Below are 13834 nucleotides of genomic sequence, written 5' to 3' on the forward strand. Positions count from 1 at the left end.
GAGCCCTACTTGCCCCGTACCACTAGTTTTCAGTATAATATGGAAGAAATACAGCATATATCTGTTTGAAAATGGCATTATGTGTAAATGTGTCAGTCCTCAATATTTTAAAACGTGTATTTTGCAATATTTATCATATCCATTTGCAATTCGGTACGTTTGTAGACCTCACCATGTAGATCATAAATGTCACATAATTGTCAAATAAATGTCACATAAATGTCAGCGTATTAGCTCATGTTTATTAGGAGCAGAATGTGTCTAGTGCACCCAAAATATGAGCCATTTAAGATTTATCATGGTAGACATTTTTATGGGTTGCTTTCCCTGAAACATTACTACCTAGCCCCTTTAATTTTGCATTGACGTAGGTTGTCAATATTCAAAGTGCTTCAAACACATTAGTTCGTAAAATCTTTCTATTCTGTAGATTCGCTGGAATATATGCAAAAAAATGAGCATTTATAGTTTCTGCTATGTCAGAACTGAGTCAAATTCTTCAGTGTTCTGTAGTGGGACATAATTGTGTATATGTTCCCTATTTTACATCAATGTTGCCTTAGTCCCTGACCTCTCACCATTAGTACTGCTAGCTGTTCTTCTCTGACTACTATGTGTCATATTAATTCAGTCTCTGCAAGACCTTACTTCTGATTCAGGTGTGATTGTAAGCTGATGCTAGCAGTTTTCCTTTTTAGTCCCCCCACCCCACCCCCAGTCTCACTGTAGAGCTACTATCTAAACATTTAGCAACAGTTTATATTTGGATACATGAATATGGGTGTGTAAGAAAAGTGAGATGCTGGCTTTTTGTGTTCATGTGCATGCATTTACTTCATTGTGGGTAAGGGTCAAGATGCATTCTTCACCCAGTTAAGGTGTTCTGCTTCTAGCTCATATGACTGAAATGTGGGAAAACTGGCCATATTTGCAAAATTATCTGCCAAAAGCTGAAGAGAGCTAGGGATTCAGGGGGAGCAAGTAGCAGAAAAGTAGAGAAACAGAAGTTGGAGCATAGTCAGTTATCACAGAGTATTCCTGTTGTAATTCATGGCCCATTTATTTCTGACTCTCCTTCTTGGACTACAGTCTTAAGATGCAACTCCCCTCTGTTGTCTTGGTAGCAATCTAAAACAGGCTGCATATTTATCTCATTGGCAAAACCTTTCTGATGCCCAGGATTGCAGTTCCATACACACTTTCCTTCAGTCAAAGTCTTGCTGATGCTATCAAGCAGTAAGGTTTCAGACAGGGGCCTTCTCCAATCTTACCTTGTAATTAAAAGACCTTCTCTGTGCAAACCTTGTGTTTTGCTCCTGAGCAGCAGCCCTTCCTTCCAAGAAACAGTATTTGGAAGGAGTGTTTCTTTGCAAAGGCGAGAGGTTAAAAAAGACGGTTATTCAAGGCTGAATCTTGGTGTAAGACCTGAGGCCCTATCCAGTAGGGTAGCAAGACCTTCTGGAAACAAAGGTTGTGTGTGGTTCAAACCATATAAAGTAAAGGCAGAATCTTGTTATTTTTTAAAGAGGCCTGCACAAATCCACAAGGCAAAACGTATCCGGCTATATTCATGACAACAGACTTGTGCTTAAGCCAGGAAGAATCCTGTGATGCTGGTGTCATAAGTGAGCCATCTTGTTAGTGAAGAGCCACTTCACACATGATAGTTTTCCATTCATGATTTCACTTTTGTACAAAGAAACCATCTGCCGATATCTGCATCACATTCGATGAGCAAATAAGGTGTTTCCAAACAAGAAGAGATAGTACAGTATTGATTTTCAAGAGGTACACTGTCTTCTTCCTGGTTTTAATTATGCCTGTCTCAGGGAACTTAGCTATGTCTTCTACCTCATTCTATAACAAACTTCTGCTGTTGCATTTGCCCCTGCTCTGGAGTAGGGTGCCCTGTCTCCACAATTGTCTGTTTGCACAACATTGCTGCTGCACCTGATATATATTTAACTTAATTTTTAGCCACCTCCAGTCCTTTAATTGGGAGAAAGGTGACATAGAATTGAAAACAAGCAAACTTTTAAAAGAAAAAGTCCTACTGACAGAGCTGCTAAGGAAACACATCCACTCACCTTGGTTTAGAATTGTAATATTGCCTGTTTGGCCAGGCTTTCCCTGGATTCTAGGCATGACACTTGGTACCCATTTAGTCCATCCGTTGCCTTGGAATTCAAGCTTTCTTTTCTTTTTTAGAAAAAGTGTGGTTCTCTTGCCCACGTGGAAGCAAAACATGCAAGCCCCAGTGCGACCCATGGGGTGCTCCCAACCCAAACCTTCCAGGTGGTCTAAAACAGTGGTTCTTAACCTTGGGTTACTCAGGTGTTTTTGGACTGCAATGCCCAGAAGCCTTCACCACCAGCTGTGCTGGCTGGGGTTTCTGGGAGTTGCAGTTCAAAAACACCTGAGTAACTCAAGGTTAAGAACCACTGGTCTAAAATTGCCAGTGATGTGCCAAAGGAATCTTTGGAGTTGGGGGCTGTAAGTTGCTTGTCAAGCATCCTCCCTCATTTGTTTTAGGTGTTAAAAGGCCTGGTTTTTAGGGAGTTCAGTCCTGTGATGTCAGGGAAAAGGAACAATTAGGGCCCTGGAGCCTCAGAAGTTACCTACTTCTGTCATAGCCAGTGTTACTGCGGAAGAAGGGGTGGAGACAGTTGGCTTCTGTTACCTTAGCTTGGAAGCCACCTGTCCGTCATTGCTGTAGAGGCATGTCATCTGCCAATAGCGTGACGGAAGGTGGGACATAAGGGGTGGAGCCAGTGTATATAAGGGGAGTGAATGGGTGTGAGTGCTTTAGATAGAGACTAGATAGGGACCTGATAGGGACTGGTTAGGGACTGGTTAGGGTGTTAGGGTTTGTTCCTATTGTGAAGAACTGTGCTATATAGTGAGGGTCTGTGAGAGAGTGTGTGAGTGTGTGGTACTTTATTATAGTGATTGCCTTATTATTTGAGTGATTAAAGTGATTTACCATTCCTTTTGTTGTAACCAATAAACACAAGTTTTTATTTTCAAAATCATTTATTAGTCTGAAGAGTCTTTTGAGGGAATGGCTGGTGGCAGCGTGAATAAAGTGAGTGAGTGAGAGTGACGTGGCACCTCCTTTGTGACGTGTGAGGAGGCTGTCACAGCTTCTTCCCCCCCCCCCCGAAGAACTGCTATATGTGCTTCAGTATTACAGCCAAATAGCACACAGTGCATTTTTTTTTTTACAAAAGAAAATAATGCAGGAGATACATTGGGCAGTATCGAAAGATCAAATAGGTAACATCTCTGATGTGGCTACCTACTCATGTAGCTGAGTCAGCTGGAGTGCTTAGTTGCAGATCCAGGGGCCAGAAATACAAATCACCACTATGTGTCTCAGGAAAGAGGCTATCCAAGATCATCTGGAGCATGTGTAGATGATGATGGGGTATGTCCCCCTATTACCTTGGCAGACTTGGATATGCTAGAGTGCCACCAGAAGGAGGGACTGGTAAACCTCGGAGAGTTTCCATAGATTGGAATCAGCTGGATGATGGCATAGAAGAATTATTAACATTGGAGTGGAGAGCAGTGAATGCAGAAAGATGAGGGTGAACATCACCATCAGCTGCACTGCCACAACTGATGAGATTGTAGTGCAACATCAAATTATACTTGGAAAGTTTCCAGCCTAGTTGGACTGAAAGTGTAGAAATCTGCCACCAGCAAACAATTTAAAAAGCTGGAAAGGCCCGTTTAATTGCAGGGGTAGGATCAAATGATTTCTATAAAACAAAAACGCCTTCCCATATGATTAACCGCAAGTAGAAGAGTAGTAGAGAAAGGAAGGTAGCAGGGTATGTGTCTCCCACCTGTCTTATTTTTCTCCTTTTTTAAAAAATAAGAAGGAATATTAAAAATAGCTATTCTGCTTACAGGCTATAGTCTTATTCTCCTGCATGTATAGTTCTAGCCTTAGGGTATGGGCAGTCAAGCAATACACATTTTTCATGTAGAAGGCAACTTGGGAGTATCAGCATCCCATAGACAGGCACCTTTATGCACTAATTGGCCCTGAAGCTTTTGAACATGCTTGTTCTTTTCTTATCCATATTTTCTTTTTATTATTTTTTAGTAACAAATTGGCTGACATTTATCAATCTGACGCATTTCCTCCTCCTCCTTTAATACGGTCCCTTGCATTCCTGACTTTGCTCTCCTGCATCTCGAAGGCATCACAGATCAATCAAAGGAAGCTAAATTTGCTGTCTTGGGGGTTGGAGGCTGTTGCATATTACGTAACACCCTGGAGATGGCTATAAATAAATTGAAATGTGTAACAGTAGCTTTGCTGCTGTGAAGAATAATATCTCTCGACAATTCGCTCAGCTGGAAGTGCAAGGGGGGTAACTCAGTAAAAAGGTGTCGATGCATATTGGGGTAGGGGAAGCATCAAATCTGTCTTTCTGCCCATTAAACTAACTGTTACAAGGTCCTATTTATTTATTTATTTATTTATTTATTTATTTATTTATTTATTTATTTATTTATTTATTTATTTATTTATATCCCGCCCATCTGGTATATTCTACCACTCTGGGCGGCTGCCAACAAACATATATTCATTAAAATAATACAAAGCCATTGACATATCAATAATAATGCAAAAATATAATAAATGATAGATAGAAAAAGGAGAAAGAATTAAGTGCTGGCAGGAGGGAAGGCCTGGATATACATCCATGTTTTTAGTTAGCTTTTAAATACAGTGGGGTCTTGACTTAAGAACGGCTTGAGTTAAGAACATTTTGACTTAAGAACCACTCTCTTAGGAAAATATTGACTTGACTTACATACTTACATTTGAGTTAAGAACTGAAAAAACCACGTGGGAGGCAGGGAAAGTGCAAAATTTGAACTTTCAGTTAACCGTTGGCCAGTGAAAAGGGTGCCCATCTGCTTCCTCACTCCTCCCAGCGTTTAGAGAGTGGATTGGGAGACAGTCTTCAGACTGCCTGGTACTGCCTGGACTGTATTTTCCCTGCCTTCCCTGAACCTTTCTTGACCTAAGAAAAAAAGAAACAAAATATGCCCCTCTAGTGGTCGAAGGCAGAATAGCAGCTTCCCATTAGTTTCTATGGATGGAAAAGAGCAGATACGGATCAAATGGTTTTCAACGCATTCCTATGGGAAATGCAGATTTGACCTGAGAACTTTTTGACTTGAGAACCGCCTTCCAATATGGATTAAGTTCTCAAGTCAAGACCTCACGGTATACCCAGCATAGGGGCTTCACGAATCTCCGGAGGAAGGTTGTTCTAGAGGCGAGGAGCCACCGCCGAGAAGGCCCGGATTCGTGTCTTTTCCTTCCGGGCCTCCCTTGGCGTCCGGCTCCTCAACCTCACCTCCTGATCAGAAAAGGTTAACTCAGTTGCTGTATTCACTACAATACTCCAGTATTCTCCTGTGTTTTAACAATTAAGTAGTTCTCTAGTGTTTGGTTGGAAGTTTAACAGTTCTGCTTTTCAGGCTTGCCAGCCTTGGCACAATGTGGGACTCTGAAGGCATAATTGAAAGGAAGGTCTCCCACTTGAGCCTGTCCAAAATATTTTGCTGTGTGAGACAAATAATATGATTGTGCCTCCTTTCTCTATCCCAGTGGAAGTTCTGGTTTTTAGTTTGAACTTGAAAGGAACTGTCCAGGGTGCTGTACCTACTTTGGGGGTTGGTTTCTGTGCCTTAAATGGCTTTCATAAACCTCATCTGAAAACCTGAATCAGATTAAGCACCAGAGTCAGCAACTTTCACCACTCTTGCCTATTCGTGGTTCTACCTGCAGAAACTTCACTTTGGCAGCTGGCACTTACTTCGTCACTTGTGACAGGGCAACATTTTCCACCACACCTAAGGGAAGCATAGTCTGTTCTAAGAGGAGACAACGTGGGATATGTCACTCTGTATTCTCAACAGAGAAGAAGGATCAGGGTGTTTTTGTTGCTGCTCCATACACACCCCCAAGTTGTGTGAGGAGAGACCTCAGCACCCTCACTCTCCATAACATGTGGTTGACAATAGGCAATGGACTTTCAAAACATTTGGATCCCTGGAAGTCTGTAAGAATTCAACCAGGTAGTTAAGCCTGAGTCCTCACTGGAAAGACAGATCCTGAAGCGGAGGCTCCAATACTTTGGCCATCTCATGAGAAGAGGGAGACTCTTGGAAAAGACCCTGATGTGAAATCAAGAGGAGAAGGGGATGACAGAGGATGAGATGACAGTGTCATCAAAGCTACCAACATGAAGTTGAACCAGCTCCAGGAGGCAGTGGAAGACAGGAAGGCCTGGCATGCTCTGGTCCATGGGGTCACGAAGAGTCGGACTTAACGACTAAACAACAACAACAGGCTTCTGGAGGCATTAGTCAAGAAATCAAAGCCTTCAGAGCTGTTTTTAATCACATACAGCTGAAGAATTGAATGTTCATCTCAGTCATCCTGCTAAATCCATAATGAAGAAGAAGATGGCTGGGAGGGGCTAAACTGCAGGGGAGCTGCAAGAGATTATAGACCTGGTAGTCTCCCTGTACAGGACACCTTTCAAAGAACTAATAAGTAATGATTGTGTCCCAAAAAGCTGATTCCAACTTATGGTGACTGTAGAGAGTACTCAGACGTGGTTTATCATTCCCTTCCTCTGGGGAGTACTCAGTGATTATGCAGGTCGTGCAGATTACACAATTTGTCTCTTCTCCCTGGAGGTACAGAATGGAATTGAAATCCTGACATCTGGCACTCATTGAACTATCCTACCAGCTTTCTCAAATACTTACCTACCAGCTGGGGGAATTTCTGCAGAATTTTGGGGCCTTTGATCCAAAAATTCCAAACGTTCCATGCCTAATTGGCAAAGTGTCTCTCTCTAGCACTGGAGTGCAGTGTGTGTGTTTGAAATTGGATGTTGCTTCCAGTAATTTTGTCTCTGAGGGAAAAATAGTCCTCTTGGGCCTAATACACTTCAGAGGAGGAAGATAGCAGGCAGGTTTGCTAAGGCCTGTAACGAGGCTGGGCCACTCTGAGGTCACCTCCTACTCAGGCCTCTCAGAATGCCCACCACGCCACTATACACTCTTGCTGCCACCAACCTTTCCTTTAAATCAAAAGGACAAGGGTTTCTTCAAACAAAATAAAGTATTTATTGATTTGTGCAAAATAAAAGGAGTAAATCACTGGTATAGAATCAAGTTGTCAATCATAGTTACTAAAACACTAACTCACACAGACTTCCCCTCACTGACACTCAGGCACGCAGGCCTCTTTCTCTCACAAACTAAATCTCTCCAGATCTCACTCTCTAACTCTATCAAACTCCAACTGATCTCTCAAACACCATACAGACCCCTTTATATCCCAGCTCCTCCCCCTTTAGCACCACCTTCCGTCCCCTCATTGGCTGCTGTTCCACTGCCCAGCTGTGACGGACAGGTGAGGGCAGGGCTGAACGTTACAAGGCCATAGGGGGACTTTTTAAATAACAAAAAATTAAAAATAAAATAATAATTAAAAAGACGGTTTCAAGGCAGGAGTGGCCTTCAGAGATCCAGGATTGGTCATATATGGCCCCTGGACCTACAGAAAGTTCCTGCTCTTAACCTAGTGAAATAGTTGTACTGTGTCCCTCAGTTTACAGATCGTTTAAGTTTCTCTACTCTTATGTGATGGCTGAAAATAAATCCAAGCCATAGCTGTATCAGATAACTATTTACTTCATTGGAAAAACAACAGGACTAAAGTCTCCGGAGCTTATCTATGATTTATTATTACCTACATTTCTGTCTTCAGACAGGAATATTAGCTTACAAGATTAAAAACAACGAAGCATTTGGATGCAGCTGACAAACTGCGACTGTGGAAACAAATTGTATCAAACTGAAGCAGTTAGATACCAAATCAGAAGCATCAGGTTAAAAACCAGCAGTTAAAAAGTCAAGGAGAAACAATAATGAAAGCTCAAAACAAAGCAGATGTTTCCTGAAATGAATGACTTTATCAAAATATTGAAATAGAAAGTGTGTGAGGGATCTCCAGGGGAAAGGAATTCTGCAGTCTTGGCACCACCAATGAAGACTTGACCTGCATCCTCCTCCACTGGTACATTCCTGCTTGTTCATTCACACAGGTGACTCCTTCTCACTGCCTAAATGGCAGAGTGTGGATATTCAGAGACATATACAGTACTCTGTTGTGTTTCTGATAACTCAGTAGTTCACTGAGCTTAGAGGCCTCACCAGTTTCAAACTGATTCACCAAAACATGTTGACCATCTAGCAAACATCTGCAAAGTTGATCTGTCCCTTTTTGACTTACTTGGAAAGAGAATATAGAACAGGCTTATTTGTAATCCAGTTCTGCTTTAGCCCACTACTCCTAACCATCGCTGGAGCGATCACTTAGCGATGTCCCCTATGGCTAAAATTCGCTTTGCGATGATTGCGGGGAAGCGATTATGGCAAAGCGAACTTTTTTAAACAGCTGATTGGCGGTTCCAAAATGGCCACCGCAAAAAAATGGTCACCGCTGTTTTGCCTCCCTGTAGAGGCACCCAAAATGGCCACCGCTATGGAGGAATTTCGCTTTAAGGTAAGTTTTTAGCCCATAGGAACGTATTAAACGCATTTTAATACGTTCCTATGGGCTTTTTAAAATCGCTTAGCGATGAAATCACTTATCGATGTTTTTTCCGGAACGGATTAACATCACTAAGTGAGGCGCCACTTGTACATTGTGAGGACAATCCCAGAAGTTATAGTGATTTTTGATACTAAATTAAATGGTAACCAAACATTCTGTCTCAGACATACTTTATTATCCAAACAACATACTGTGATTTTTTTTTTTTTACTAAACTTCAATGGCTGAATATTCTGGCAATGCAGTTCTGTACATGTTTACTCAGAAGTAGATTCCACTGTGCTCATTGGGTCTTAAACTTACTCTTATTCTTCTTTGTTCGTTTGTTTAAAATAATTTTACCCCACTTTCTTAAAAGGGACCCAGGCAGCAAAGTATATCTGTATAGTAAAATTGTATCCTAATTGTTTGTATTATTGCCTAAACATAGTATCTAAACATGAGGGCGTTTTGTAAAGTTTTATTTCAGCATATTTCAAAAACTTAAGTTTGAGAATTTCTTGGGAATGTATTGAAATTCTTGTTGCCATTGCTGAAATGAGTCCATTTCTGTTTTATGCCACTAAAACTATTTCCTCTTAGTCCTATGCAGTTTTGCAGTTTTAAAGTCTAAAGACCCCCCCCCAAAAAAAAAACTAGATAAAACCCTCTCTGACAATGAACTCTTGTGGTTTGTTCACGCTTGTCACAGCTAACAGTTTTTCCTGCTGCATATTGATGTATCCTGGAAGCATGTATTTTACGATAAAATGAACATTGTTCCCAAACAAAGTTTGTGTGGAGAAAAAACTATTTTTTTAAAAAAATCCTATTTCATTACACCAAGGCAAGCTATATGTGGCAAACAACAGTGTGTATATATGGTGTCACAGAACCAGGATACTGCAGATTGGAAAGGGCTGCGGTTTTTGATGTTGTGTAGTCCTGATGCCAGGTTGGACCAAGGCTAAGCCTGTTCAGTTGAAGTAATTGTGTGTTTTCTTTTACCTATTTATCTTTTATTTACTTGCTTACTTTATATCCCACTTTCCTCCTAAAAGGGCTCCAAAGCAGCTTACAAAAAAATTTAAGACACAAGAACTGGTCTGCTGAAGTTCCCCTTCTTAAGTTCCCCTTCTTTCGGTCATTTTACATAGAAATGAACTCTGGTTTGCAAACCTGGGAAGTTTTACATGGAATGGAAGTTTTGGTTTGCAGACTGGGGAGATTCTGCATAGGACAGGACCCGTTGTTTGCAGACTGGCAAGGTTTCACATGCCTATTATACTAACCCAAATTGATAATGTTTACTTTTGGCCACGGACAGTTTGCTTTGGTTCTGCCTTGTGCAGTTAACCTCATCTGTTGCTGAAATGCAGTTCCTGAGATGCTTCCCATATCGGAATTTGGTTTCAAACCAAAAGAAAAAGGTTCTCCACTCTCCTTCTGTTTGTGGACATTTACAGTCTATGTATGTAAGCTGGGCATTACTTCACCTGAGCATTATAGTGGCATTCTAACTGCACTTAAAAGAAACAGATAAATATCTAAGTCCATAAAGCAGTGATAGATTGTGTGCATGAAATAGATGGGGAGAGCAGAAGGGAGGCACTGAAACCTGTATTGCATTATACTGAGCAAAACATCTTAAACAGTGGGTAATCTGGTCTTCAGAACTGAAACATTGTACAGTAGGACCTCCTGTAACCACAGGACTGGTTTCACTTTCTTTTCACTTTCTTTCACTTCACTTTTGCCAACATAACCAGTGGGATTGTAGTTGATATCATAGAGACAGGCAAACATGTCTACATGCAGTTATTGATGAGTGAATTCCATTACAAAATATGAATAAGGGCAAAGAATGAAGGATAATTGTATTCTGGTTGGCATATTGATTCAGGGAGGGTGCTTTATGTTGTTTTGTATTAAAATGGGAACCAGACAAATTTCTAGATGTGTCTCTAACTGGTACATAGATTGTAGATGAATGAGCTCTGGATCTCATTTTGCAACAGCAAGCCTTGGGGGTCTCATCTGGACATGAACATATTTTTGATGCTTTGCCTCAGAAGCCATTGGGCATTGTTATGCTCTGTCATATCCACAAAAGCAAAATGCAGCATCTCAAAAGGAATAGCAGTCTAAACTGAAAGTGGGCTGTCACATGCATGAGCAGTTTTGAATATAATATGATGCTATTTTTTCTCTAAAAGATCCTTAATAGTATAGACTATATTGGGTTTTGCTCATCAGATCTCCACATCACACATATTTCCCCTCAAGGCTGTTCATCTATTATTTCCTAATGTACAGACCTATGTACCTAAGTCACACCATACCCCGGACAGTTTTGGAATTCCACAGCAGACCAAATAGAAGGAGCTAGAAGGAATTTTAGGAGTTTATCTTGTCTGGGCCTGTGCTACAGAGGAAGAAAAGAATAAATCCCATCCATGTCATCATTTGCAGCCCCCAGCTGTGTTTTAACGTAGTTCAAATGACTCTACATCACATAATCTGACAGCAGATTCATTCCCCTGGCTGTGGGACTCAGAAGGGGCTATTCAGAGCTTCTGCTGCTACCTTTGAGCATCTGGCACATGGAACAGTTGACTCATTTTGCCTATTGGCAGGACCGGCGCTGCTCTTAAACCCTCTTTTTGTGTTCTGCTCTCATTTAAAGATTATGTGTGGCTTTGTCTTTTAGTGTAATTTATCAATAGTCTTGAACATTAACTGACAGTGAAGTCATAGGAACTCTTTGGACAATGCAAATCCAAAGAGAATGTATGGTGGCAAGCCAGGTGCAGATTGATTTTCATATCTGTTACATAATGTTCATGAGAAAAGATGAACCCAGGGAAACATTAGCTAAAATAATCTGTTCTATCTTCAGCAGGCTTTTGAGTTTATCTCCAGATGTTATGTTCACCTAATTACTGCCGCTTATTGATTCACTACTTGTTTTGTTTTTTGTTCGGTGCAGGTGATGGAAATCAAAGGACAAATGATTCACGTTCCAGAATCAAACTCAATTTTGTTTTTGGGCTCGCCTTGTGTGGACAAGCTGGATGAACTGATGGGCCGAGGCCTTCACCTTTCAGACATACCAATCCACGATGCTACCCGTGATGTCATCCTGGTTGGGGAGCAGGCTAAGGCCCAGGATGGCTTGAAGAAGCGGATGGACAAACTCAAAGCAACGTTGGAACGAACACACCAAGCTCTGGAAGAAGAGAAGAAGAAAACGGTAGATCTCCTCATTTCTATCTTCCCAGAAGAAGTGGCTCAGCAGCTGTGGCAAGGGCAACAGGTCCAAGCCCGGAAATTTGATGATGTTACCATGCTCTTCTCAGACATTGTTGGATTCACTGCTGTCTGTGCCCAGTGTACTCCCATGCAGGTGATCAGTATGCTAAATGAGCTCTACACACGATTTGACCATCAGTGTGGATTCCTCGACATCTACAAGGTAACTCACTCGTGTCAGTTATCGTCAGTCCTTTTAACACCTCATGGCTGAAAACCTGTTGCTCAACACAGTGAGTCACAACTAGAGCAGGCCCAGTGAACCAATGGGGATGTGGTAAGGCAGCTCCTCCATAAATTCAGTTGGTTCAGTGGGCCTATTGTAGTTGCAACTCTACTCTAGTAGGATCTAGCAGTTGGATTTAGAACCCATATGGTTAATAGAAGACCTACACAGAGAGAATGAGAGAACACAGTCTCAAAAATAAAACAAAATGAAAATCCTGCCAAACATTTCTTTCCCAACAACAACAAAGCTGAAGCCTCTAAAATTAGTAATTAGAGATGGGGGCAGTCATATAGGGATATGAATATCTCCGTACAGGTGGCATTAACGAGGGTCCATCCCCATGGGGCCGGACGATCCACTCACCGATCCACTGTGGACAGCATGATTCTACAAATGGTTGGCCGCTCCTGGCAGGAGGCGGGAGTACAAGCCTCGCTGCGAGGTCGAGGAGTGGTGAGCGGATTGTACGCTGTGTAGCCATTTGTAGAATTGCGCGTTCCGCGTCCGTGGTGGATCGGTGAGTGGACCATTCAGCCCCATGGGGCTGGACCTTCATTAACACCACCTGTGCAGTTATATTCGTATTCGTATAGGAATACGAATACCCCATCTCTAGTAGTAATTCACTAGTAATTCACCTTTAAGCAAAATGCAGACCCCCCCATCCCCACAAATTTATAACAAAAAGTGTCTACTTCTCAAGGCCAGAGGTGGACCTCTGTCTACATCTGTTCTGTGATCTTTTGGGAGGCATTTTTGGTGGTTTGTATAACCTCCAGAGGATTCTAGGAGCAGAACATGGTTTCTTCAACTCTTGAAGTCACCTACCCTTGTTCTGCTTACAGAGGCAGCTGCACAGGGAGCCTTTAAGGACAGAATCCCTTCCCTCTACCCCAGACCGAAGTGCTACCTGTGTTTTACTACTTTATTGTCCCACCTTTGAAGCCAAAATCCTCAGGACGTACCCTCTATAGAGGATAAAGAATAACAAGAGTACCACTCCCAGGAAGACTGAGGTAGCTTCCACCCAGAAAGCATTGCATCAAGAAAGGAAAACTTAGAACAGTGGTTACCCAACCTTAGGTAACCCAGGTATTGTTGGACTGTGTTACGTTTCTGGCGCAGAGTAAATGAAGACACTTTACCAGCTCTTCTTTGACGGTTATATTTACATATATGTACACTTATATACAGGCAGGTCTCTACAGCACAACTAGAAGTCTTCACACAGTCCGACAGCATGCGTGGCAGAAAATCACATCAGAAGAAGAGAACATATCACAGACACAGTCCATATTTATACATAATCTTGTCTCTGTCCAGTCCAATCGGGTTCCAGGTGACCCCATCTCTGCACCTGGGCTCTTTCTGGTTTCACCTCATTGCATCAGCTTAGGATGATTCAGCTTTTCTCTCATCTGCACATAATGGCAGCTCGTTAATGAAACATATATGGGTTCAGGCCTATAAAATTCTATACCCTGACAGACTGCAACTCCCAGAAACTCCAGCCAGTGCAGCTAGTGGTGAAGGCTTCTGGGAGTTGCAGTCTAAGAACACCTAGGTTACTTAAAGTTGAGAATGATTTGCTGAGAAGGAGACCTTGCAGACCTGTTCAGGTGATTGAAATGAAGGTGTCTGTAAATATG

General features: G+C 41.9%; 1 protein-coding gene across 3 annotated transcripts in view; it reads left to right on the forward strand.

The window, feature by feature from the left end:
- GUCY1A2 (guanylate cyclase 1 soluble subunit alpha 2) overlaps positions 1 to 13834 on the forward strand; it is a 241217-nt gene that overhangs the window by 91551 nt on the left and 135832 nt on the right. For all 3 annotated transcript variants that reach the window (XM_078390083.1, XM_078390084.1, XM_072993644.2), the window contains exon 5: positions 11634 to 12119. In XM_078390083.1, coding sequence (XP_078246209.1) covers positions 11634 to 12119 — 486 coding nt within the window. The remainder of the gene's footprint in view (positions 1 to 11633; positions 12120 to 13834) is intronic.

The sequence above is a fragment of the Pogona vitticeps genome, chromosome 3, assembly GCF_051106095.1.
Source record: "Pogona vitticeps strain Pit_001003342236 chromosome 3, PviZW2.1, whole genome shotgun sequence".
In the NCBI taxonomy this organism is placed as follows: Eukaryota; Metazoa; Chordata; class Lepidosauria; order Squamata; family Agamidae; genus Pogona; species Pogona vitticeps.